This window comes from Schistocerca piceifrons, chromosome X (genome assembly GCF_021461385.2).
Source record: "Schistocerca piceifrons isolate TAMUIC-IGC-003096 chromosome X, iqSchPice1.1, whole genome shotgun sequence".
NCBI lineage: Eukaryota > Metazoa > Arthropoda > Insecta > Orthoptera > Acrididae > Schistocerca > Schistocerca piceifrons.
Window position 1 is genome coordinate 911,490,158 of NC_060149.1, and position 27,697 is coordinate 911,517,854.

At 39.9% G+C, this 27,697-nt stretch overlaps 1 protein-coding gene across 4 annotated transcripts in view; it reads left to right on the forward strand.

Moving 5' to 3' along the window:
• Positions 1 to 27,697, forward strand: part of LOC124721874 (sarcolemmal membrane-associated protein-like) — a 351,987-nt gene that overhangs the window by 288,055 nt on the left and 36,235 nt on the right. For 3 of the 4 annotated variants that reach the window (XM_047247014.1, XM_047247016.1, XM_047247015.1), the window contains 2 exons: positions 226 to 388; positions 3,764 to 3,898. In XM_047247014.1, the coding sequence (XP_047102970.1) occupies positions 226 to 388; positions 3,764 to 3,898 (298 nt within the window). Of the gene's footprint in view, positions 1 to 225; positions 389 to 3,763; positions 3,899 to 8,607; positions 8,793 to 27,697 lie in introns of all 4 variants that reach the window. The other variant, XR_007006401.1, reaches the window with a different exon arrangement.

The window sequence follows — 27,697 nt, forward strand, 5'->3', positions numbered from 1 at the left end:
GATAAATAGTCATTGGACAGTAACTGTTGTTGGTATTAGGATATCTATGGAAGACTGGAATTTATTTAAAAATTTGACCAGAGGTTGTGCTGGTCAGCATGGATTATTAGTGTGGTAATTTGATGCAGGTTACTTATTAAGTTCATATTCTTGTGTGGAGTTTAAAGAGTGTGCAGTGCCATGAATCTCGGTTGTTTTAACAAATATTCTGTGTCATTGTTTCAGGTTAAGAGCGGAGTGTGTGAAGTTGAACAAACAGTGCAGTGACCAGCTTCAAATTCAGGAAGAATTGGAAGCACTGAAATCACATTTGTCAAGTCATCCTATTGGTAACTCCTTAGAAGAAGTGGATGAACTTAAGAACCAGAGGTCAAAAATGACTGAGAAGGTAGTAGTTCTTTTGTGATAATTGTTATGTGATATCTTTAGTAACATAGAAAGCCTAAAGGCTTCCAGAAAATAAGGACTGCTACTGTAAAATATTTTCTTTCAACAGTCTCATATTTTAGACATGTAGAATTGTAATTCTTATCAGTACATAAAAATTAATGTTATTCCTCAAAAGACAACTGCTGAAATATGCTGACTAAACTGATTCATTTGTAACCTTTTCAAAAGGAAACTTAAGGTTTTGTTTTCTTGGAACCCAATTTTAATTAGTTACTTTTGATTTATAGTTATAGTATCATTTGAAAGTTTAAAAAATTGTGGTGTACGAATTACATTGTGCAGTGACAGAGCTGTGCAAAATAGTGAATCTAGTTACCTTTAGTTAACAAATGGCTCATAACAATAGGGGCTGTATATGAATAAGCAAGAGTGGCTGTAATAGTTTATCCCCCACTCATGCTGCATGCAGCAATGTAGTGCCCAAGAAACTGGGCTCCAAATTATATCCCTGTGTAGCCAACCAGAATAAGTTTAATTTGCCAGATTGATTCCATAGAATAGGTATACCCAGTTTGTCCCCCCCCCCCCCCCCCATCTTTGTGCAGTCTGTGTCCATACTCAGTTTCTAATTGTGTTGGTGGAGGATTGTTAAACTACTAAACTCCATCCTTTCCCCACCAATATATGCAGTAGTTAAAAATATGTACAAACTCTGTGTTATAGTTGGTTTAACCTTTGAAACCATGCTAGATAAAACTGGTTGTTTTAAGCCAGTGTGAGTGAAGGTTTCTAAGGAGTGAGATAATGCAAGATGGCCTTCAGAGACAGCATAGTCCTCAGTCTATTAGCCGTATTGTCATATTATAAACAAAACAAAACAAAATCGAAATGTAATGAGTAGGCACCCAAATCACAAAGCAAGCTTAATAAATCCATTTTTATAGCAAATAATATAAATAAAACCTATAGAAATCCACTATATTCTGGTGTGTTGTTAAACTAAATTCCTTGTTCCATTTTCTAAAAGTTAATTGAACATTATTGCATCACTTTTCAGTTCTGCTAAGTTTATTGTTTCTGCTGTGATGTTCCATGGAGACTATTCTTTGGTCAGCTTCACAATGTATAGCAAAAGTTGAGTAGCTCATTACAAAATTCAGAATAAGCTACAGTTCGCAAGATGGTTTGTAGTGGGACACCTTGACACCTGTCTGCATAATGTACACTATGTGATCAAAAGTACCCGGACACCTGGCTGAAAATGAGTTAAAAGTTTGTGGTGCCCTCCATCAGTAATGCTGGAATTCAATATGGTGCTGGGCCACCTCTAGCCTCAGTGACAGCTTCCACTCTCGGAGGCATACGTTTAATCAGGTGCTGGAAGGTTTCCTGGTGAATGGCAGTCCATTCTTCATGGAGTGCTGCACCAAGGAGAGGTATCGATGTCAGTTGGTGAGGCCTGGCACGAAATCGGCATTCTAAAACATCCCAAAGGTGTTCCTATAGGATTCGGGTCAGGACTCTGTGCAGGCCAGTCCATTACAGGGATGTTATTGTCGCGTAACCATTCCGCCACAGGCTGTGCATTATCAACAAGTGCTTCATCATGTTGAAAGACGCAGTCACCATCCCCAAATTGCTCTTTAACAGTGGGAATTGAGAAAGTGCTTAAAACATCAATGTAGGCCTGTGCTGTGATAGTGCCGTGGAAAACAATAAGGCGTACAAGGCCTCTCCATGAAAAACACAACCACACCATAACACCACCGCCTCCAAATTTTACTGTTGGAACTACACCCGCTGGCAGATGACATTCACTGGGCACTTGCCATACCCCCAACCTGTCATCTGATTGCCACATTGTGTACCGTGATTCGTCACCACACACAACGTTTTTCCACTGTTTAATCGTCCAGTGTTTACAGCAATCAAGGCATTGCTTGGCATTTACCGGTGTGATGTGTGGCTTACGTGCAGCCGCTTGACCATGAAATCAAAGTTTTCGCACCTCCCGCCTAACTGTCATAGTACTTGTAGTGGATCCTGATGCAGTTTGGAATTCCTGTGTGATGGTCTGGTTAGATGTCTGTCTATTACACATTACGACCCTCTTCAACTGTCAACAGTCTCTGTCAGCCACCAGATGAGTTCGGCCTGTAAGCTTGTGTGCTGTACATGTCCCTTCATGTTTCCACTTCAGTATCACATAGGAAACAGTGGACATAAGGATGTTTAGGAATGTGGAAATCTCGCATACAGATGTATGACACAAGTGACACTCAATCACCTGACTACATTAGAAGTCATTATAAGTCCATGAGTTCCACGGAACGCCCCATTCTGCTCTCTCACGATATCTAATGACTACTGAGGTAACTGATACGGAGTTCCTGGCTGCACCTAATGTGAAAAACGTATATTTTTGGGGGTGTCCGGATACTTTGGGTCACATCGTGTATATGAAACATTCAGACTTTCGTAGTCCTGTGAATGGGAAACGTTGGCACATAAATTGTACAGTCTGTAAAATTTTGTCAAATGACCATCAACTGTTTTTGAAATTGGCGTATGTGGGGAGAAAGAGTAGGCACTTTTATGATGAAGTAAAAAAATTGCTTACACCCTGACTCACAAAATGATAATTACATCAAAAGTTTACTCGAACTATACTTTGTAATTGGATAGATAGAAAATTACTCACCAATCAGCAGCAGGAGAACACAAACATAAAAGGTATTATAGTTTGCATGCTTTTGGAGCCAGTGTCTCTCCTTCCTGGCAGAAGGGTTGAAAGGGAAGGTAGAGGAGTGAAGGAAAAGAACTGGTGATGCTTAGGAAAAAGGGTAAAATTTGATAAAGTCATTCAGAACACCAGGTCAGGAGAGACTTAACGGACAAGATGAGAAGGAAAGACCTTACCAGTCCTTTTCCTTCACCCCTCTTCCTTTCCCCTAAACACTTCTGCCAGAGGAAGGAACCACTGGCTCCAAAAGCAAGCAAACTTTAATAACTTTTATGTGTGTGCTCTCCTGCCACCGCTTGGAGAGTAGATTTTTTTATCCATCAGATTACATTATCTTTTCAAGAACTGATTATTTTCATTGATATGGAACTATACTTAGATTGAGCATAAAGTTAGTAGGAAAATATATGGCTTCAGAAGTGTCTTTAATAATGGAAAAAGTTGAAATATTGGCAAGAAACATTTAAAAGTTAAGCATGAAATAAAGATTTTTTACATTTTGTAGTGTTAATATAACTATAGTCTGCAGTGTACTATTTACTCGAAGGCTTTTTGCATAATCAACTGTATTCTAACATGAATGTAACATATTAAAACATTTAATTAAAATGTTTCTTTTTTGCTTTCTAGGTGAATTGTCTTGAGGAAGAACTTGTGCTTGTGAAAGAGAGGTATGCAAAATGCAATGATGAACAAACTCGTCTGATAAAAGAACTTGAAATACTGAAACAAGACAGTGGTAGTTTGCTTAATCAGACATATGCTGTGAGTAATTTGCCTAATTTTGCTTGTTCTTAAGTTAACGTTGAAGTTAATTTATCATTTTGGTAATACTCGCACTGATGTGTGTGACATATCTTGTTAATGCTGGAATTCTACTCATTTTTAACACCTTTTTTGATTATATATTCATTTGCTGTAAGTTATTTCGATGCTTGTCTGTTACAAGTCAGAAATATTTTCACTGGGAAAGCTTCACAGTCTTCATGTGTTTTCTACAGAATACTCTTGATACTAATACATGTGTAGAAAGTATATTTTGTAGTGATACAGTATGTAAAACTAGACACACCAGTGGATTACTTCAAAAAGTGGGCCACAGCCATCTTCATTTGAACTATCATAATTGACTTCATTTTATCTGCTCCTCCCAATCCACTCCCACCACTTGTATTTTGCTATGAAGTGTAAGTGCTTGTAGGTGGGTCTTTTGTGAAATCCTGAAATAAGTCGCCGTCATGCACTTCTTACAGACGAATAAAATATTATGTATGTAAAGGGCTGGAAGTTGTAATGATAGAGCATTTACATGTGTAGGAAAATCAGGATCAAAATTCCACGTGTTGGAAGTTCAATTGATTTACGAAAGCCATTGCCAGTGGCCAAGATTGATGCCATTGTGCAGTTTGCGCCATACTCTGACTCAAACATTAAACTTAAAGCACATGGGTTGAGTTAGAAGAGTTATTGTAAAACTTATTTACAGTCTTCTATGGGCCATTGAGGTGAGGGGTGTCTTGCAGTTAGACTTCACAGAGGCACTCCAGTGCATTTGTCACTCTCATACCCTATGAAGTATTTAATTTCCTCCTCTCTGTCACATTTTCTGGCTTTTTACACTTTATGGTATTCATGACTGCCCATACTTAATTAATATCCTCTATTCTATCTGCTCCCCCCAATCCATAAGCATATGTTTACACCGAGCGAGGTGGCGCAGTGGTTAGCACACTGGACTCGCATTCGGGAGGACGACGGTTCAATCCCGCGTCCGGCCATCCTGATTTAGGTTTTCCGTGATTTCCCTAAATCGCTCCAGGCAAATGCCGGGATGGTTCCTCTGAAAGGGCACGGCCAACTTCCTTCCCCGTCCTTCCCTGATCCGACGAGACCGATGACCTCGCAGTTTGGTCTCTTCCCACAAACAACCCAACCCATATGTTTACAAAACAAAATTCACACAAATGCAACAACATACCAGTGCACTTGAGTCTTTGGTGCCAAGCTATTTATTGGTGCCAAAATGGCCTAAGATACATGCCACCTAGTGCAACGTAGTAGTCAGCCATGGACCTAGCATTGTAGAACAGAGAAAGGCATATGTTTGTCTGCTAGCTTAAATTGAAAAGTTGATGTAGTGCAGAAGCTTTTAACATGGCAGTTTTAGGTGGGGGTTGTACTGAATTGTGGTTGCATCAAATACTGCTAGACGTCAGACCTGAACTACCTCATTTACAACACACTGCCCACCTCAGCAAGCAGCTGTGCAGTATCCATTCGTATACGCATTGTTTTCTTTCCTTATGTTGAAATGAGTGAAAAGACTAAGGCTGGTCGATCTTTGATTTCAATTATGACCCTCACAACACCAGAAGGAATCGGCAATCCCTGTGACCACGTCAGTTCTGCTTATGCAGAACACGAGTTTAAGCTGCTGCCATGGCAGAGGGAGGTGAGGATTGTTTCCCCACACCGTTCCTCATCTGTTTGGTGGTCAAAATTTTAGTTTGTATGTGCCTGCAGCCATTTGCCAGTATATAGTTTCCGCTCACTGCACTATAGCAACTGGAAAACAGAACCTGTTAGCATATTTTGACCGCGCCGAATTTCTTCTTGTAATGTGTGAATAGTTATTTTCAGTTCTTCTGCTATTCTAAGCTCTTTGTCAGCTCTATATATAGTGTCGTCAAGTATAGGTAGCATAGCTTTGAGTGCCCACACAAGATTAGAATTAATATGCTGCAGATTATGTAAGAATAAAATTGGGCTGGGAAAAATATAATAATATCAAGAAACATTTTAGATCAGAGATGCTTTCAGTTTATCAACAGGAAAATAATGCTGCTCCTCAACAAAATGATCATTTGTTGAAAGCTTCAATACAGGAAAAAGAAGAAAACAGAGGCAGTTTCAGAAAATAAACTGTTGAAGTTTTTGCAAAAGCAAACATTCCAGTCAAAAAGTTCCCCAATCATCGCTCTTTTTAACAGTCCATTTCAAAACTCTAAGGCTTTGTCTTCACACATGTAGCATGACAAGCTTTTAAATTTGTGCAGCATTTTACAAACAACAAATGTCAGGTGCTGGTCCCTAATTACATGTAATATTTTCAGTTACAAAAATATTTTAGCCCCCTCACAGTGACATCAGTGGTGTGATGTAGTTGAAGAACTATGTAAAAAATCCCATATTTTTATGTTTTTTTAACATATAGTACATCAGATGGAGAAGACAAGTAAGAAAATTAAATGAACAGAGGAAGAATTATACTATTCAATAATATGAGGAGATATTAATTTTTGTGTTGCAGCAAAGAAGTGACTATCAAATAATGAATAGCAATAAGAAATTCCAACCCAGTATATTTTGAATATATCATCTAGGATTCTTGGTACCCAACCACACTTACCATGGCGATAAGAGAGGAGGAGCAACAGCAGTTGTTGTTGTTGTTGTTGTTGTAGGTGGTAGGTTGTACTGGTGGTAGTTGTAGGAGGGAGAGGAGAAAAGGTAAGGAATAATTGATATCTTATGAGCATGAGTAAATACGAAGTTTGAAATAAAAAATAAATTTAAAGAAAGAGCAAACCACTCCCTCATCCCCTCTTGAACCAGAAAATAAAGTTAGCAGATGAGCAGTGTTAAATGCTAGATTGTCATGTTTCTTCCATGGGAGGAAGATGGGGAAATGTGCAGTGAGGCACAAGCTAGAAATGCAGTTGCTTTCTCACCTTTTTTGATTGAGTGTGGAAAGGAAGAGGAGTGAAAAAGGGGGGGGGGGGTGATATATATATATATATATATATATATATATATATATATATATATATATATATATATATATATATATGCGCTCTACAAGGAAAACTTTCACTGGAAGCTGGACATAGAAGAGTCATTGGCTTCAACTGACAATAGCTCAAGAAATACACAAAGTGCTTGAACTTTAAAAAAAGAAGCTACTGCTCGAACTGAAGAGCAATCATCTCATTAGAGATTTAAAATAGCTGCAGAAGTAAATAAATAGCATATCATCTGATAGAGATGGAGGAAACAGAAAGTGGTGCAAAACTGAAAGAAATGAAGAAGTATGCTCATCAGGCAATGGAAATCGATGTGAGAACAACAGATATTGATATAACCAAAATACATGGTTCAAGAGGAAATTCCCTTGCTTGTAGGGAAGGTAATCAACATAAATTTGTCTGGTATGCTTACAATAGTATCAGCAATAGCTGATCATTGTCTAGTCATTCAAGAAGACAGTAAGGAGTTTTACTTCACTGTATAGATATACTCTGAATTTTCTGCTACACAGAGCAGTATCTGGGGTGTGTGTTCCACAGTGGAAAGTATTTGTATCTAACCTGATCGTATCAGAACATAGCTGTCCCACAGAGGATACCTAGATCCTGACAAACTTATGATTTGTTCTTTATTTAGTCAAATTAATGACTAACACACAATCCAGGATAAGTATGAAAGAAATGCAAACAGTTGAAAAGATGGTGATACTGTTGATACAGTTAATAAAGGATACAAATGAAATAGTAAGAAAGTCTCCAGCCACTAATTTACATTTTCATCAACTGTTTTTATGCAATGGCAGTATATATGGAAAATTCGCATTTGGTATTTTTCAAGATAAATTAAAATGAACTGTAATGTCATAATTTTCCATTTTTGTATTAAATGATTGCAATAATAACATTGAATGGTTGCCAAAATAAAATTGTGGAAAACAGTTGTTGCATAGAGAACTATTACAAAGTATCTATTAATTTAGTCACACATAAGATTTGTGTGAGTCATAAACAATGAAATGGATATATCATTCTGATGTTACTGTCCTGTTAAAAGGTGTATTCACTAAAAATAATATTGGTTGCAAACCGTGAAATGTATGCACAAAAAATTAATCGAAGTGTGAAAAGCTTCCGTACTTTAACATGTGAAAATGTAAAATCAGAATGTTAAACCACTTTTGCGCAGAAAGAGTTATGATTGTTACCTGGAAAGCTCTGAAGTGCTTAAGAGATATGAGCTACAAGAGACATGAATTTATCATCATGAATTGCATAGGACAGTTCTTGGCAGTAATGTTACTACAGGAAGGAGGAGAGTGTTGGACAAATTGTGATACTTTTTGGTGTTTCAAGAAATTATTACTGTTTCTAAGCTAAGTCCTGTTATATGATTGTTGGCAAAAGCAGAAACTGGAGTTGAAGTGACTAATGGGTAGCTGTGTAAGGAGTATATCTTTTGTATGCATATCTTTTCTTTTCTGTTCTTTTATTTCCCGTTTCTGCTTTCCAACTTGCCACTTAATATTTTTTCGTGCTTTAGTACAGCTTTATTTGCTTGCATTTTCTTTTGTGTTTGTGTATATGTAAGTGTTCTCTTTTGTTAATTATTTTCTTGTTAATGTTTTATTTTTATTTCAATATTTCTCTCATTTCTGTTGCCATTTGCAGGTGCCTGTTCACTTATTTGTTTCCATGGCCTTCGCTGTTATGGCTATTGTGATGGTCATTAACCAGTTGGTGTGACCACAGTTATTAGACCCTTCATCCTATCCTAAATAATCCATTATCTTTATCACCATTACAGCAATACTCTAGGCCAGCTTCTAGCTTAAGTCTGCCAGTCCACATTGAAGGTAAAATTTTATTTATTGACCATGGCGTTCTTATGTAACTGCCAATGTGTGATGACATCCCATTATTTCCCATACAAACTGAATGCTATTTGCGTGCCTTCTTCACATAACAAGTGGTGTGGACTTCTAAAGTGCTTGGGTACCTGTATCTTTATTCTTCAAATAGCTTTCCTTACAATCAAGCTTTTAATATATTGCATTATAAAACAGTGTTTTTGGCTTGTTAGATAGTTATTTGTAGATTAGCAGTATTTGGATATATATTAGTGTAATTTGAGTAGTACTTACTTAACAGAAACTAAAGTTATTGAGTCTCCAACTCTATTCAACAGTATCTATTTCCCTACCAGAAAAACATACTTTTATGTGGACACATTAGATGTTTCTGATAACAGTTCAGCTACCAATATGTGATACTTATTGCTGAATGTATTGTGGAAGCTAGTTATTTCCCTAGTAGATGGAGTTAATTCGTGGTTTACTGTAAAGTACCAAATCTGATCAGTCTCGGCAGTCACTTGCGGCAAAACACTGCTTGACAGAAAGAAATATCTCTGGGTGATTACGCATGGTCATATACCACAGTTTTCTCGTTGATACATTATGCTAATCGTAAGTGTGGGTGGTCCTACACAGCGTAAGGGGCATGGTCATTAAAGACAGTGTCCCATAAATTTTCAAAAATATCTACAGACAAGTGCCGACATTACTTTATGTTCAAAATGTTTTAAGCATTCTGTCACACGTCGTACCAGAATACTGGTTAAAGATATCTTTTTGTCCGTTTACATTTGTTCACAGTATGGGAATTGGATGTACCAATGAAAATACATTGAAGAGCCAAAGAAACTGGTAAACCTGCCTAATATTGTGTAGGGCCCTGTGAACACACAGAAGTGCCACAATACGACGTGGCGTGGACTCGGCGCATGTCTGAAGTAGTGCTGGAGGAAATTGACACTATGAATCCTGCTGCAGGGCTGTCCAAAAATCTGTAAGAGTACGAGGGAGTGGAGATCTCTTCTGAACAGCACAATACAAGACATCCCAGATATGCTCAATAATGTTCATGTCTGGGGAGTTTGGTGGCCAGCGGAAGTAGCAGAAGAGTGTTCCTGGAGCCATTCTAGATGTGTGGGGTGTCACAGTGTTCTGCTGGAATAGCCCAAGTCCATCGGAATACACAATGGACATGAATGGATTCAGGTGTTCAGACAGGATGCTTAAGTATGTCACCTGTCAGAGTCATATTTAGGTGTATCAGGGGTCCCATATCACTCCAACTGCACACGCCCCACACTGATACAGAGCCTCCACCAGCTTGAACAGTCCCCTGCTAAGATGAAGGGTCCATGGCTTCATGTGGTTGTCTCCATACCTGTACACATCTATCCACTCAATACAATTTGAAACGACTCGTCCAACCACGCAACCTGTTTCCAGTCATCAACAGTCCAATGTCGGTGTTGACAGCCCCAGGCGAAACGTAAAGTTTTGTGTCATGCAGTCATCAAGGGTACACAAGTGGGCTTTCAACTCTGAAAGCTCATATTGGTGATGTTTTGTTGAATGGTTTGCACGCCAACACTTGTTGGTGGCCCAGCATTGAAATATGCAGCAATTTTTGGAAGGGTTGCACTTCTGCCATGTTGAACAATTCTCTTCAGGTGTCATTGGTCGTGTTCTTGCAGGATCTTTTTCCGGCCGCAGCGATGTCGGAGATTTGATGTTTTACCAGACTCCTGATATTCACAGTACACTTGTGAAATGGTCATATGGGAAAATCCCCACTTCTTCACTACCTTGGAGATGCTGTATCCCATCGCTCATGCGCTGACTGTAACACCACGTTCAAACTCACTTAAACCTTGATAACCTGCCATTGTAGCTTGATAACCGGCCATTGTAGCAGCAGCAACCAATCTAACAACAGCAACAAACATTTGTTGTCCTATATAGGGATTGCCGACTGCAGTGCTGTATTCTACCTGTTTACATATCTCTGTATTTGAACACGCCTGCCTATACCAGTTTCTTTGACACTTCATTGTATTTACAGCCGAGATATCTGCAGTGGTCTCTATAAAATTTACCTAAGAGTCTGGCCTCACAGAAGCCCTTCTGTGTGGTTATGAGTTTCTGTTTGCAAGAAATGATTAATGTGAAAGGTGGTGGTGGTGGTGGTGGTGGTGGTGGTGGTGGTGGTGGTGGTGGTGAAAATAGCTTCCTGTCTATTCAAGTTTGTAGTGCATGTCATTTCCCCTCCTCCCCTGCCTAAAAAAAATAGAAAAAAATATCATCATACTGATTATAAAATCATTATGTTCAGAATGAGACTATGTTAGTACTGAGGATCTGTTGTAGTGTGTCTAAACAGTTGTTCTAAAATTGTCCATCTTAAGGAACAGAGGTAGCATTTGTTAAGGTAACTGTTACAAATGTTTTAGCATACAACCACTAATTTTAGGAAAACAATCCACAGCAACATGTTTTGGGAGTCAACCTGCTATCACCTGTATGTCTTAAGTTAATCCTGTATGAAATGCATGTCAAAAGCAGTCAAGGTCAAAGTATAAACACAAAAAAAAAAAAATTATTTGGACATGACGTTGTTGTCTTACTTCAAAAATGGCAGCACGAGATTCCCCGCTCCCCTTATCTGTGTTACAACACATCCTCCAAAGTGTTGTTTCCGTAATGGGCTAAAAACCAGTTATTTCAGCAGCCTCTCCATGCACCAGTAGTAAATATATGTATGGCAGTGACAGAGTGTGCTGAGCCATTAGCCATTCCATAACATTCTAAGTATGATACATGGGTATGGAGGGAACCGCAGTATAGGTTATCTGTGCAAAACCTTTCACATTTATTTTACTAAAACCATCCATAAAAAGATCTAAAAACCCATTGAAGAAGGCATTACCATTCTCACTAGTTTGTACATAAAGTACATTATCAAACATAACCAGGTGAATTAATGTTTGAAGCTCCTCGGGTAAGTAAAGTTTTTTTATCCACGTGTATCATCTTGAAGTCCTCTTCTATGCCTTTCAGGGTGTGATTAGTTTCGTGTATATGTTCACAACTATTGATCTGCCATGGTTGCCCAATCTAAAAGCGTCTGAGTGATCCCTATATCTTATCGAAAATTGCCTGCTTTTTTTGTCCTATATATTTTACATTTTATGATGAACATTGTATTTTATAAATGCCTACCTGTTCAGATTTACTTATGCTATTGCCAACTTCATGTTTTAAGCTGTGTCTCATTAATTCTTTTGCTGGACATCGTAGGGCTGAAAAATGTTTAAAATTTTAGAAAGCATTCTTGTCTGGAACACAGCAATCGGTATGAAATGTTAGAAATCAATAAAGAGTCTCTATCACAATCATGCCTGGTTTTATTGATTTTTAACATTGAAACATTTTTGCTAGTTTCTGTGAAAAATATGGTAAAGTGACACTCTCCTTACCCATTGCTATTTTCTCTTTCTGTTCCTTCTTGCCCATATGGTTAAGACAAATAGTTAAGAAATTCTCGACAAGACACAGGGAGCATGTAGATGATTTTAGACTGGGCAACTATAGTAGATCGGTATTTGCCAAACATATATGTGAAACTAGTCACCACCTGTGAGGCAGCTTAAAAGAGGTGATGCATATGGGTAAGAAAGGAAAGAAAATTGACGTGCTTGGGGAGCTGGGAATAGCAATCCTTGGGCTTAAGTTTGCCAATGTACAAACTGGTGAAAGGTTCACACCTATTTCAATGGATTTTCAGACGTTCTCAATGTTGGTATTACTTCGATAAATGTGAACAGTTTCACACAGATAAAAGGTGTAGTCTGTTCACGAACTAATGGTGCATGGAGAGGCAGCTGATGCAATTGGTGTGTAGCCCCTTATGGAAGCAATGCTTTGGAGGATATGGGGTAACATAGACAAGCAGAACAGGTACTCTGATGTTGTCACTTTCAAAGTACCACAATGATTTCATGTACAAATAATGTTATTTGTTTCTATATTTTGACTTTTTTGTGCTTTCAAAGTTTATTTTATATGAGAGTAACTTACACAGCCAAATGATGGAAGCTTGACTCCCCTCTATTGTTGACAAAGGCCATTGGCCAAAAGCTTTAAGTGTGAAAATCTTTTTGTTGTGCCTGTCTGCGACTCAAAATTTCTATGGTGTATATTTTGTTAGTAATATGTCACCTACTCAAGAATACAAAGTTATTACTGAGAAGTATGGAAGTCAGTGTTCACAAGTGCAATCAAATTGCAGATTACAAGACTTTATTTAAGATGAAGGAGCAATATTTATGGGTGAGAATGAGATTTGTAGGCGTGATGTAGCACTCACAAAAGAATATAAAAATATGGGAAAGATTGCTTTGAGAACATGATATGTTCAGAGATTGACAATGGACAACTTAAGATCTGTAAGAATAATGAGAAGTAGACTGAACCAAAGCTTTTGTCCTCACCTTTGTCGATAAAACATTTAGCAATTTATTCATGAGTTCACATCATTACAGCCACTGCACACTTCCAGATTAGTTATCTGTGCATAGGTCATTCCATTTCCCGTGAGCTTGTCGTATTGAGGTAGGACAGAATAGTTGGATGCACTTAGTGTGTGTAATAGTAATTATTTTCTTTGTGTCGTATACCATCAGTCCGTGCGACATTTAAAAAATGCATTATGGAATTTTTTGATTATTTGGGCAATATCGACAGTATTTCTTTTAGACATCTGTTGCATTCTATGACAAATCATTGCTGCTGTGGTATATTCAGAATTAATGACCATGAAGAATTTACTGTGATACTTAAAAAATAAAAATTCTTTAACACCACAAAAAGGTCGGGTTGTTATGGAATGACTCTTTTGATTAAGTGTAACCAGATTTGTATTTCTAAAAAAAGCTTGACCACTATGGCATGTGTGTAGTTCACATAATTGCAACAGACAATTGCAAAACTATTATGCAGAACTGTGCTGAATTGGGCCTATGGGGAGGCTTTATCAAAACTTGAGTTGTAGTAAAATATTTCTAAAGAGCAGCGACACACTTCATCATTAATCCTACTTCCTCAATACACCTACAGGTGATGATAATAAATAGCTATTGGGTTGGTTGCAGTTAGAGCTAACCAAGTAAGTGGCAGGCAACACTGCACAAGGGAAGAAATTTGTACATAAATTTAATCCCATACTGATTGAACTGCCATATTCAAGCAGTGCTTTTGAAACCATGAGTCTATGAAATAGGAGTGACAACTAACACAGTTGGCAGCACAGTTGAATTATTCATACCCATATGTGCAAAGCAGTGACAAAACACACAATCACAATTAATAAAGGTAACCAATAAGGGATGGCAGCGGTAGTGTAACTCTGCTGTTTGTTTCCATATAGCTGCTCAGTGCAATGCAGCACGATATAGTTTTTGGAGATCTTTTTAATTCTAATACATTTAAAGTATTTCTCACACTAAAGTCGAATCTGGCATGCTTTTCTAGCAGTTACTAAATTTAGCTATTGCTCAGGGCAGATGTCCTGTGTTACAATTAGTAAAATTATTTATATTTAGCCCACAATTCTGTATTTTGTCTTTATCAAACAATGGAAATTTCAAGTTGGAAAATCAACAATGTTATGAAAAAGATAGATTGCTACTCACTGTATGAAGATGACAGTTAGTTGCAGACAGGCGCAATGAAGAGACTGTTGCACATTGTGCTTTTGATCAAAGCTTTGTTTAGCGCGCGCGCGCACACACACACACACACACACACACACACACACACACACACACACACACACACACACACACGAACGCTATGTCTGGCTGCTCTGGCCAGAGTGCAACTGCTTTGGATGGATGCATCAATGTGGATTGGGGTGGGAAAGGTGGAGGGATAGCAGGGTATGGGCGGGTGGGGTGGGGGGAGAGAGAAATGAGGGTTGGGGGGGGGGGGGGGGGAGAAGCAGGAAAGGAGAGGAACACAGAAGGGGAGAAGATCGGTAGGTGTGTTGGCAGAGAGCAGCACACAATGAGGGAGAAGGGGCATGAACTGGAAGAAGGTGATACACGACAGAGGGCATGGAATGAGGATAAGGTGTCTTGGCCCTGAATCCAGATCACAATGATATCAGCAATGAATCTGAATTAGATCAGGAGTTTGGGCTTCGGAAAGGCTAGGAAACTTTCCTCTTGATGGCCTATAAACGTGTTGGCATAGGAGGGTGCTACACGGCTGCCCATGGCTGTGTCATGGATTTGTTTGTATACCTTCCCTTTAAAGCAGTAGAAGTAGTTGTGCATTACAGTAAAGTTGGTAATGAATATGAAGAAAGAGAGAGTAGATTTGGAGTCTGAAGGACATTAGGAGAGTCCATGGGCTGGGGGACGTTGAAGCCCCTTCCCTGGACACAAATATCCCTTATGCTCGAGGTCTTGCAGTATTGAACACTCTCTCTCCTAATGTCCTTCAGACTCGTACATGACTACCTCATTCCTCATACATGTCACAAACTTAATTCCAGCACACAACTACCTCTCCTTTGAAGGAAAGGTACACAAACACAGCCTCGATCCTCTAACCACCACCGATCTACAATCCTTCATCAGGGCTTCGATTATCTGTCATCGTGCTCTGAAATGAGAGACATCCTACGGAAAATCGTACCCACCCCTCCTAAAATGGGGTTCCACCACCACCACCCACACAACCTCCACAACATACTAGTCCATCTGTGTGATACTCCCAATCCCAACCCCTTGCCAAAGGGCTGATATCCCTGTGGAAGACTCAGGTGCAATACCTGCCTAATCTAACCACCTAGCACATCTTATTAGAGTCCTGGCATGTGCTTGTACAACCCCATCTGAGCCTGGGCCACCTCTGAAAGGAGTCAGGTCATATACCAGCTGTGCCAGAATCATTGCACAGCTTTCTATATGGGAAGTGGGCCACCCCGTGGCACAACATGCAGGTGAACATAACATCCTTGATTGTATGGCTGCTTCACAACCCATGCCCTCTGGATCCTCTCCGTCAGCACCAGCTTTTCTGAAGTGCACAAACGGGAGCTATCCTTACAACGCATTCTCCACTCCCAAAATTATCCCAGCCTCAACATACGGTAACCTACTGGCCTCACACCCTCCATCCAACAATTTCCGCCCCCCTGTCGTATCACCTCTTTCCAGTTCACATCCCCTCACACTCCTTGTGTGCCACTCTCCCACAACACACACACCCGTCTTTGACTCTTCTCCATTCCACCCCTCCCCCACAGCCTCACGGTTCTGTGCCTGGCAGCCTTCTCCTGCCAACATTAGTCCCTGCATGCTCCACCATGTAGTGCTCACTTTTCTCCTCCCATCTGTACCCTGCTGTCTGTGCCCCTTCACCCCTTCCCCATCCCACACCGGACTGCTGCTTCCATCCATTTGACACAATTGCCAGAGATGGCAGTCATGTTTGTGAGGTGTGCTTGCTTGTGTGACTGTGTGTGTTTTTCCTTTCTCACAAGGTTTTGATGAAAAGCTCAATGCATAACAGTTTGGTTGTGTCTGTCTGCAACTCAAAAATGTGTAGCAATCTATCCTTTTCATACTACTTTTAGTGTGTTGTCTTTGTAATTTATATATTATCAAAATTTAAATGTAAATTATGTGAGTGCTGAAGTTCACAATAAAAATCAAATCTGTATTCTGTGAACAATATGAAACCAGGAACATTGTAGTGATAAAGTTGCAGTCCACAGTCAGCTACTCATATAGTTATCCACCTCCATCCGGCTAAACCTTTTCCTCGGACCAGTGAGCAGTTGAATATGCCCATGGCAGAATTCCTTCCACAACAAGTTTTAGAACAGACAAGGTTAATTGGTATATATGTGATGAAGGAGGCACTGTGATACAGTATTGCTCAATGTCTCACTTGACTCCAGCAATATTTGGCGGGCTGGAGGTATTAAATGAGGGGTGATAAAAATGTTTCCATTTAAAAGGTTTGCAGTCCAGGGTTGGTATGCCAACCAGGCAAAATCACCATGAGCACTGAGGCAATCATCCCCACCAAGTCACCACGTTGAAAATACCCATTTGAGTCAATCCAAATTAAGTGGTTCAATAAAAATTAAGTTGATTGCTTGACAATTTTTAAATATTTTAATTTTTCATATCTAATTACCCTATAATTGAGAAATTCAAAACAGTTTTTTAAAAAATTTTACCTTTCACTTTTACTGAATGGCGGCCATTTTCGTTTGTAAGTGCGCGACGATGTTTCAGTTTAGAGGCATTAGCAAAAATATGAATATCTCTGCACTGGGTTAAGTTACAATGTTGCAATTGGCATGATTGTTTTTAGAAAAGTGTTCTATACAACATTGTCTATTACACAAAATACCGTAAATTCAAAAATAACCAGTCAAAATTACCTCCAAAGTTTGGTATCCAAATTTTCGAAAATCCACTTTTTAGGCCCAAAAATAACAAACAAGGAGTGATTTATGTGTGTCAATATTTTCCTATAGTTTGATATCATACCCTACTAGTCTCATATAGAGCAAGAACACTTACAAATGTTTCCTTAATTTTTTATGAATTTTTGAAAATTTTTATTTTTGTAAAGTCTGGGGTTAGTTATCTCAAAGGGGACTGAATATGAAAATATGATTTTTGCACAGCTTGTACACCTGTATGATAGCAATGTACTGTAAAAATTTCAACATTGATATCTGACTGCGAGCGAAGATATGAATTTTTGAAAATGAGGAGATAATTCACATTACTCTACAACTGATCTTATGGCTGTTGCCTGTTCATGTGTGATACTGGCGGGATATAATCAATTATTATTGAAGCAAGGTACTGAATTATTTACATAAAGTGGAAACATTTTTATTATTTTGACATACTTAAAATAAATATTTTCAATTAACATTCTTAGAGATGCGACTGTTCCTAAACCTGGTGGTGAATGTTAAGAACACTTATTTCTTCAGACAGTTTCTGTGATACTGAGTAAGACCTCCCAGTTGCTATGGCAAGTTCAAGCACTGAAAGTTTCCTTATAACATTTTTCATTGGTATCCAAACTTTGTCACTAGTAGAGTTCTTAAATGATGTTCTTGGGCCATCAGGGTGGTAAAAATGCACAAAAACATAATTGTTTTGCAAACTTATTCTTTCAACCTCTACAAGTCTCCACTGTCCATCATACACTATGTCATTCAGCATTAAAGACAGAGATGTAATTTTACTGACACAATGATCCTCATAAAATTTGGTTTCTGATGTTACATAGCATCGAAGTAAATTTTCTGCAATGCCCAGGAATTTGTGGAAATGCCTTGTTCCTTTTATTGCTATACAGTTTTCACATCTGGTTTGAAGTGTTGTTTTCATACGCAGAACCACTTCTTCTTTCTTGATCAGATAATAGGTAATGCCTTTAATATTATCCTTGCAAAAGACATACATGTCCTGTACTTTGAGAATTTGGTCTGTGGTTGGTCTTTGTAGATTGGCTTTACTTACTTCACATTTTGTTGTACCTCCTACTCCATCACATGCATTTTTACCATGGCAAGATGCGAAAAAGTGTCATTCAGCCTCCAACCCAAAGTCTACTTTGTGGTTGCATAGATTTGAAAAATTATTTTTGTTCTTATACTGACTACCACTTCCATCTGAAAAGTATATCAGCTTCTCAACCTTGGGAAAATTTTCTTTTATGTAATTTATTACATGCTTTTGAAACACATGTACAGCCAAAATGTTGTGCTCCAGGTAGTCACATAGAATGCAAATTGAATAACTGCAAAGTATATCTTTCAACACAGTGGTGACTTTTGAGTTTTGTAAGTTATCAATTAAAGATTCCAAGTACTCTTCCTGGGATTTAACCACTGTTATTTCTGCCCTGTCAGTTGTGACCCACTGTTTGAAGGTAATACTGTCTGTCATTTCCTTATCATATTCGTAAAACAATTCAATAACGGTTTCCTTACCAGGGCATTTATTACACAAACTCATCATGCATTCGTAACTGTTAGTGTCACAGACCATTAAATCTAGTAACTCCTTGTAGGTAACATCACTGAGTTTTGCACCCACAATCGTCAGTTTGACATTTTGAAGATATAAACAAACACATGTCCCTGAGGATCCGGAGGTGACAAAATTTTGACCTACCAATTTTGCATTCAGGATGAGAATTTTTGAAAGCTACATAAAGTTCATTTAAATTGACAGCACTAGTCGTTTCTGCTTTGTTACTTAACTCCATTTATAACAACTCTTTTGCTATTTTTGCAACCTGGGCACGTTCTACTCTTTTCATCATCTTCATAAAACTGCTGGATTTTTTAACTGTTTCTTCACTTATACCTACTTCTTTCTTCTTTCCTAAAACTGGAAGAATGCCTTGCTCTTTCACTAATTTCTGGGTTAGTTTAACCAAACAATGAGAAACATTGAATTCATGAACAATTTCTTCTCTTGACCATGAGTCATGGAGCAAACTTAAAAATTTTAACTTTTTCTCTTTAGATGTCACTGAACATTTAATTTTTAATTTCTCTATTAAGCTCAAACATTCAGTGTCAGATGATGCTGGTGGTAGGTTTTCTTCTTCTTTAGGAATGATGTTGGTATCTGTATTATTAAAGCATGATTCCAAGTCTTTTCTAATTTTGTCTGAAATTTGTTGTACTTTATTTTCAGTAGCCGCTTTTCTTTTTCTGCTACTTAAATTTGTTATTTTTGAAGCACGAGATACATCTAACGTAGAACAAGCAAAATCCAATATGCTAACAGCTTCCTCATTAGGAATATAAGTGTCATTAACAAGGTTACATGATTCTGGTTGTGGTTTCACAACAAATATTTTTGAGTAACAATTTGGGCACAGGAGATTTCCAGGAGTCACATTACGTTTCACTTGGGAAGCTATTTAACTCTCACATAACAAGGACTTATGTTCCAGTTTTGTTTCCCTCAAACCTTTAGTAATAGGCTTTTTATGAACTTTAAGTGGATCACAGCACTTCCTTCCAAAAATGTGGTTGTACTGTAGAATATGTTTCTTCTCATGATACTCACACACTGATGTTAAAGAAGAACTTACTCGAAATTTAAACAAAGTTTGTGTAACTTCATCAGAGTCATTGACAATTTTCAAGTTTTTTGAAACTGCACCACAAACTGTTTTGTTACACACCTCACTTGCCATCTGTCCAGCAGAGCACTGTTCAACCATGTTATTGCATTCCAGTTAATCTCTCAAAATTAATTAGAAATTACAGACAGAACAAAGCACATAACACATTCTACACTCTTGATGACGTATGTACGTCCATTCTGACAGAGGTTTCAGAACAGACTGACTACATCAATGCCACACCTAGCAGTAATGTACTTCTACAATGCCACACCTAGCAGTAATGTACTTCTACAATGCCACACCTAGCAATAATGTACTTCTTTATTGACAATAAACGTAAATGGGCATTTTTATTACCATAGAACAAAAGCAAAAGCTCTTATTGTTTAATATTTAATTATTAAAAATAAATAAACTAAATGAATGTTGAGTGATAATGAAACAATAAACAATTTAAATAGGAAACAGCCATAAGATCAGTTGTAGAGTAATGTGAATTATTTCCTCATTTTCAAAAATTCATATCTTTGTTCATAGTCAGATATCAATGTTGAAATGTTTACAATACGTTGCTACCATATAGGTGTACAAACTGTGCAAAAATCATATTTTTATATTCAGTTCTACCTGAGATAACTAACTCCAAACTTTACAAAAAATAAAAATTTTCAAAAATTCATAAAAAATTAAGGAAACATTTGTAAGTGTTCTTGCTCTATATGAGGCTAGTAGTGTATGATATCCAATGATAGGAAAAAAATAGATTCTCATACATCACTCCTTGTTTGTTATTTTTGGGCTTGAAAAGTGGATTTTTGAAAATTTGTGTACCAAACTTTGGAGGTCATTTTGACAGGTTATTTTTGAATTTACTGTATTTTGTGTAATAGACAATGTTGTAGAGGACACTTTTCTAAAAACAATCATTTCAATTGCACTGTAGTAACTTAACCCAGAGCAGAGATATTAAAATTTTCGCTAATGTCTCCAGACTGAAAAATCGTCGCACGCCTACAAATAAAAATGGCCACCATCCTGTAAAAGTGCAAGATAAATTATTTTAAAAAACTGTTTTAACTTCTAAAATATAGGGCAATCACATATAAAAAAATTAAAATATTTAAAAATGGTTAAGCAACCATCACTGGACCACTTCATATGGATTGACCAATTTGGTAAAACACAGTGTCCCGTTGCATGAAGTATGTAACTGCCTGCTTCGAATCCACATGTGGCAGAAATTCTCACCTCTTCAAGGCTTCTTTAAAAGGACAAGAGGCGTAATAATCACATGGTGACAGATCAGAATTATAGAGTGGATGCTTGAATGTCTCCCACTTGAGTTGGTGTAACTTTTACATTATAACATTTACGATATGGGGATTTGTGTTGTCATGAAGCAGCAGCACCCCTTGTTGCACCATTCCACAGTGGTGGTTTTTAACAGACACGCTGCCCCATACACATTCTTCATTCTCTGGTGGATGTCTACCAGTGTATGTCCTTTGGCAGTGAAGAAAAGAATATCAGCACATTGGTCCTGTTTTGATGCACTTGATAATAACATAGCTGTAGATCACATTTCAGCTTTACCGCACACATGTCAGAAAGACACAGATGCCACACTATTTCCTTGCCTACATGTCAGTGCTTATACGCCCACATCAGAGTTGTGCTGCAGTGTATTGATTTCATGACCTTTAGGTTTCGAGACATGCACTTTGCCAGATACCACCAGGCCAAACAAATCATGTTGTCCAACGCCTGTAGTTCTGTGGATAGACAGCACCATCTGTTTTTCATGTGAGGCCCTTGAGGAAGCAGAAACAATGTGCTAGTTTTGTTCATGAGAGGAATATTACAAATTTTAACTTCAACACTAATAAACTATTACTACACAAGTCTTAAAGTTCGATATCAGTAAATAATGTTACTGGTCTAATATACAGAGAGAAGAGTAAGCTACATTTTTAACAAATCTGAGTTAATGACATTAAGTATTAGTGTTTTATTATTTTCTTTTGTGAAGGCAAGGAGAGAATTCGTTGGCTTGCTAGTGTAAGTTTGTGACATTTATTTATTGAAAATCCATTTGTGGTTTGTATAGTTCCCTTTTAGATAAATTCACATCTCTAATGTTTTTGCAGATAAATAGAAGTATTTGCAGATCTTCTAGCACTGCTGAAAAATTACCATAACTTTTTTGTTGGGCTCAGAATGTTTCCCAGCTGTAATTTCCTTTAGTAGAGAAAGGGAAAAATCTTGTTAATAGTGTGAAAATTTTAACAGTACACACTTAACATAGCCAGTGCTGTATTCCTAACAAAAATAGTGGATGGACTCCCCTAAAGATGATCCCATATGTTGGAATACCACTCAAACTGCTGCACTTTTAGATTAGCTTTCTTGCATTGGTTGTCCTTGGGGCATGCCTGTGGGTTTTGATCCATACTTTGATGTAGTTCTTGCGGTTCCAGAGATAGAGCAGAGGGCCCACAACTAAGTCATAACTAAGACCATCGTGTTGAAGCCTCTTTCACAGTCTGATGTGTTCAGGTTCATGCTTGGCTACCGTGGGGTCCCAGCCTTTGCATCATCTCTTCCCTTCCATGGGACAGTCTTATTCTCTTGCTGTTCTTTTTCCCCTCCCTCGAGGAACATGTCCAGAGAGTTCTTCAGAATGTGTTCCGCATTTTCAGTAGCTGACATCAGAACAGTCTAACCACTGTTTCTCGTTCCACTTTTTCTTCTTAGTTCACCTTCTCCTATCCTTCCTCTGATTTGGCATTTGAGGTTTCTGTTTTTCTTCTTCCTCCCTGTGCACTCCTGAAGGCTGGCCCACGCGTCTGACGAGTAACAGGTGGCTGGGTAATGCTTAATTCCCAGCCCTGGGCCGACAGGTAGGGTTTGCACATACCCCCGTACAGGCCAGGCCCAGGGAGGTGTGATTGCCTGAGCTGCTACCCTACCTTCCCAAATTGCTGATTGGTCCCTCTGTCTGCTGTTTGGGAAGTGTGACCTGAGGTCCTTAGGTGTGAACAAATCACCTACAGCGGGGGAGCCCCCTTCTGGGGGGGAGAGGGGGGTGGCAGTTGGAAGGAGCACACTATCGGAGATGCTGGCGATCATGGGGGATTTTCTCACAATGTGCCAGTCATCATCTTCACAGTCAGAGTCTACCAAACGTGAACAGAATGAAGCTCCCGATTCAAAGACCTACCCAGCTGCACCACGATTTTTCGTGGTTTCGGGTACTGAAGATGGTCAGTCCTTTGCAATGGTAAATCCATTTGTTATTCAGAAAGGTTTCATGCAATTGCTGGCCCTGTGAAATCCTGCTCTTGTTCATGCAATGGCACTTTGCATAAGAAAAACAACTGCGTGCCACTTCGCTTCTCCACAGATATCCTGTTCATATTGAGGCCCATAGAACTGCAAATTCTTCCCATGGTGTTATTTACACTAGGCTGCTCAATGGAATGACCAGGCCAGAAATCCAAATGTACCTCTCTGATCTGGGTATCATTGCAGTCCATCAGGTGATAAAAAAGATAGATGCATCCTTAGTGCCCACATGCACCCTTTTTCTCACTTAGAGTGGTGCTTCCGTGCAAGATCAAAGCAGGCTATGAAGTTATCACAGTTTGACCATACACTCCAAACCCAATGTGCTGCTATCAGTGTCATTGTTTCAGCCACTCTCGAAGGTCATGTCGACACCCGGCCAAATGTGTAACCTGTGGTAGGGATGCTCACAAAGGCAATTGTCTGCCTCCTCCTCCCCGTTGTATCAGCTACAATGGCGACCGTGCTGCCTCCTCTCGAAATTGCCCCATGTATCTCGACAAGCAGGCTGTCCAGAAGATCCGGGTAAAGGAAAAAGTGCCTCAGCCAGTCGCAAACCCTGTGTTCTACCATCTGGCACTTACAGCTCTTCCTATATCTCGCCCCATGAAGGACGTGTCCACGCAGACATACGACCTCAAATTCAGCACTGTGGTTGTAAAATTGCTAAGTGTAGTGGTAGCATCGCCGTCTCCTCATCCAGCTGTGCAACAATCCACCAACCATTCGCCTCACGGGACAAAGTCACCTGCTACACAACCAGCAGACCGGGAAGGACAGAAGGAATAATCGCACGAAGACTTCCTACTTCCCTCCTGCCGACAAACATCTGAGTCTTCCTCTGCCAACCGAAAAGGCTCCAAGAAGCCAAAGAAAGGCAAACGATCTTCTGCTTCACTGACTCGGAGATCCTCTTTGATGGTGTCACCACATGTACCCTTGCCCGGTAGACCTCTGTGTCGCCAGTGCACACTGCCGACTGTTTTTATGCCCTGGACTCTGCAGATCAACAGAGGGAGATTGCCGACACCTCCATAGATCTCGTGGAGCAGGATCTTGCAGGCTCTGCGCCCTGTAGCAGAGAGACATTTAAGGCTGGCACTCAGCAGCAACTGAGGTGACACCCCTTCATTTTTCCCCTCCTCCCCTTTCCTCAATATGACTCTCCTCCAACGGAACATTCGATCAAATGACGAAGATTTACAGTTGCTGTTAGAATCACAGAGTGTGCTTGTTCTCTGCCTCCAGGAGACAAAATTGCATCCTCACAACTGTTTTGAGTTCTCGCGTTTCTTCCCAGTCTGTTTTGACCTCTCCCTGAGGACAGCATTCCATCTCATGCTTCTCACATGAAATGATGTTCATAGTCAACCCATCTCCCTGACTACTCGCCTTCAAGCTGTTGCAGTTCACTTTTCCTTCCTCATTTGACCTTCTCCCTTTGTACCGTTTACATCCCTCTGTCATTCGATGTCATCAGGGCAGACTGTCTCCAGCTTATTTGGCAGCTATCTCACCCCTTTTTGCTGCTCGGTGACTTTAATGCGCAACATCCCTGGTGGGGTTCTTTCAGAACCTATCCAGAGATGCCCTCTTGGCTGACCTTCTCAATCAACTTATCCTCATCTGCCTTAAGACAGGAGCACCCGTGTTCCTTTCTGACTCCACGCACACCTATTCGTATTTGGACCTATCCTTCTGCACTGGCCAGCTTGCCAATCATCTCTAGTGGTCCACTCTCTCTGACACGTACTCGAGTGACCATTTCCCGTGTACAGTCCATTTGCTGACTCCTACGTCACCTGCACACCCAACTTGCAGCTTACTAAGGCCGACTGGTGGCTTTACTCCTCCCTGGCGACGTTCGACGAACAACATTTTCCTAGTTGTGATACCACGTAGAATATCTTACAAACGTTATCCTTACTGCCCCAGAATGTTCCATTCCTCTCACTTCCTCTTTACCATCCTATGATGGTAAACTGCATTCATTATAAACAGCTGCATGCACAGTGTTGTTGTGTTCTTCAGGATAGCAAAAAAGCTAGCTGGATTTCATTCACTAGTTCTTTTAACAGTTCCACTCTCTCTTCTGTCGTGTGGGCCAACCTTCGATGGCTCTCTGGGACCAAAATCCATTCCCCAGTCTCAGCCTGACAGTAGCAGACGATGTCATACTGGACCCACTTGCTATCTCAAACACCTTGTGCCGCCATTTTGTGGAGATTTGGAGCTGCTCCCACTATCACAATGCCTTCCTTCATTGGAAATGAGCAGAGGAGGCTCAGGCTCTTTTCTTCTCAGAATCATGATTGCTACAATGCTGCCTTTACTATGAGGGGGCTAGATCACACTCTCACTTCATCCTGACCCTCCACCCCATGGCCAGACACTGTCCACATTCAGATGTTGCAGTACCTTTCTCTTGTGGGCAAGCACTTCCTGCATAATAGGTACAACCGCATCTGGGCAGAGGGCACATTTCCCAGATGCTGACGTGAGGCCACTGTCATACCCCTACCTAAGTCTGGTAAGGACAAACACCTTCCTTCCAGCTACTGCCCCTTTCTCTCACCAGCTGTGTTTGCAAGGTGATGGAATGTACGATTCATGTCCAGCTGGTATGGTGGCTTGAGTCTCACAATTTACTAACCACTGGACAGTGTAGATTTTGAGCGTTCCATTCAGCAGTTGACCATCTTGTCACTTTATCCACCTATGTCGTGAATGATTTTCTGTGGAAATACCAGACTGGCCGTGTTTTTAGATTTGGAGAAAGCCTACAACACCTGCTGGAGGACTGGTATCCTCCATTTTCTCTACACGTGAGTCTTCCGTGGCCGCATGCCCCGTTTCCTTGAGGAATTTTTAGAAGACCGAGCTTTCAAGGTATGTGCCATTCCTGCCTTGTCAGACACTGTTATCCAGGAAAATGATGTGCCTCAGGGTTCTGCCCTAAGTGTCGTCCTCTTTGCTATCACTATTAATCCTATAATGGCCTATCTCCCACCGGGCATCTCTGGCTCCCTTTATGTTGATGATTTTGCCATCTATTGCAGTTCTCCGTGGACTCGTCTCATCGAGTGGTGTCTTCAGTGGTGTGTCTATCGTCTTTACTCGTGGAACATCAACAATAGCTTTCGTTTTTCCACAGACAAAATTGTTTGTATGAATTTCTGGTGGCACAATTGGTTTCTTCCACTGTCTTTACATCTTGGACCTGTTGCTCTTCCATTCATTGAAACAACGAAATTCCTGGGGCTCACGCTCGATTGGAAGTTTTCTCGGTCCTCCCACATGTCTTACCTGGCAGCCCATTGTATACAGACCCTCAATGCCCCTACATGTCCTCAGTAGTACTTGCTGGGGAGCAGATCGAACCACCCTCCTCCGTTTGTACAGATCCATTGTCTGTTTAAAACTAGACTACGGGTGTTTTTGTGTATGCATCTGTCCGTCCCTCTTACACCATCTCAATACTTTCCACCTATACACTAGCCCAGTTGAGTGTCCGTATGCAGAAGCTGCCAAACTACCACTGTCCTACCACTGTGACTTTTTCTTCAGCAGATATGCATGCCATTTATCTGCCATGCGTGGTGACCCATCCTATGGCTCCTTCTTTGATGACTCCTTTGATCGCCAGTATGGGGCACATCCGTCTTCTCTGTTATCTCCTGGAGTTTTCTTTCAACTCTTGCTCTGGCAGCTTAACTTCACGCTACCTGTGCTGCCTCCCCCCCATGAACCATGGACCTTGCCGTTGGTGGGGAGGCTTGCGTGCCTCAGCGATACAGATAGCCGTACCGTAGGTACAACCACAACGGAGGGGTATATGTTGAGAGGCCAGACAAACGTGTGGTTCCTGAAGAGGGGCAGCAGCCTTTTCAGTAGTTGCAAGGGCAACAGTCTGCATGATTGACTGATCTGGCCTTGTAACAATAACCAAAACGGCCTTGCTGTGCTGGCACTGCGAACGGCTGAAAGCACGGGGAAACTATGGCCGTAATTTTTCCCGAGGGCATGCAGCTTTAGTGTATGATTAAATGATGATGGCGTCCTCTTGGGTAAAATATTCCGGAGGTAAAATAGGCCCACATTCGGATCTCCGTGCGGGGACTACTCAAGAGGATGTCATTATCAGGAGAAAGAAAACTGGCGTTCTACGGATCGGAGCGTGGAATGTCAGATCCCTTAATCGGGCAGGTAGGTTAGAAAATTTAAAATGGGAAATGGATAGGTTAAAGTTAGATATAGTGGGAATTAGTGAAGTTTGGTGGCAGGAGGAACAAGACTTCTGGTCAGGTGACTACAGGGTTATAAACACAAAGTCAAATAGGGGTAATGCAGGAGTAGGTTTAATAATGAATAGG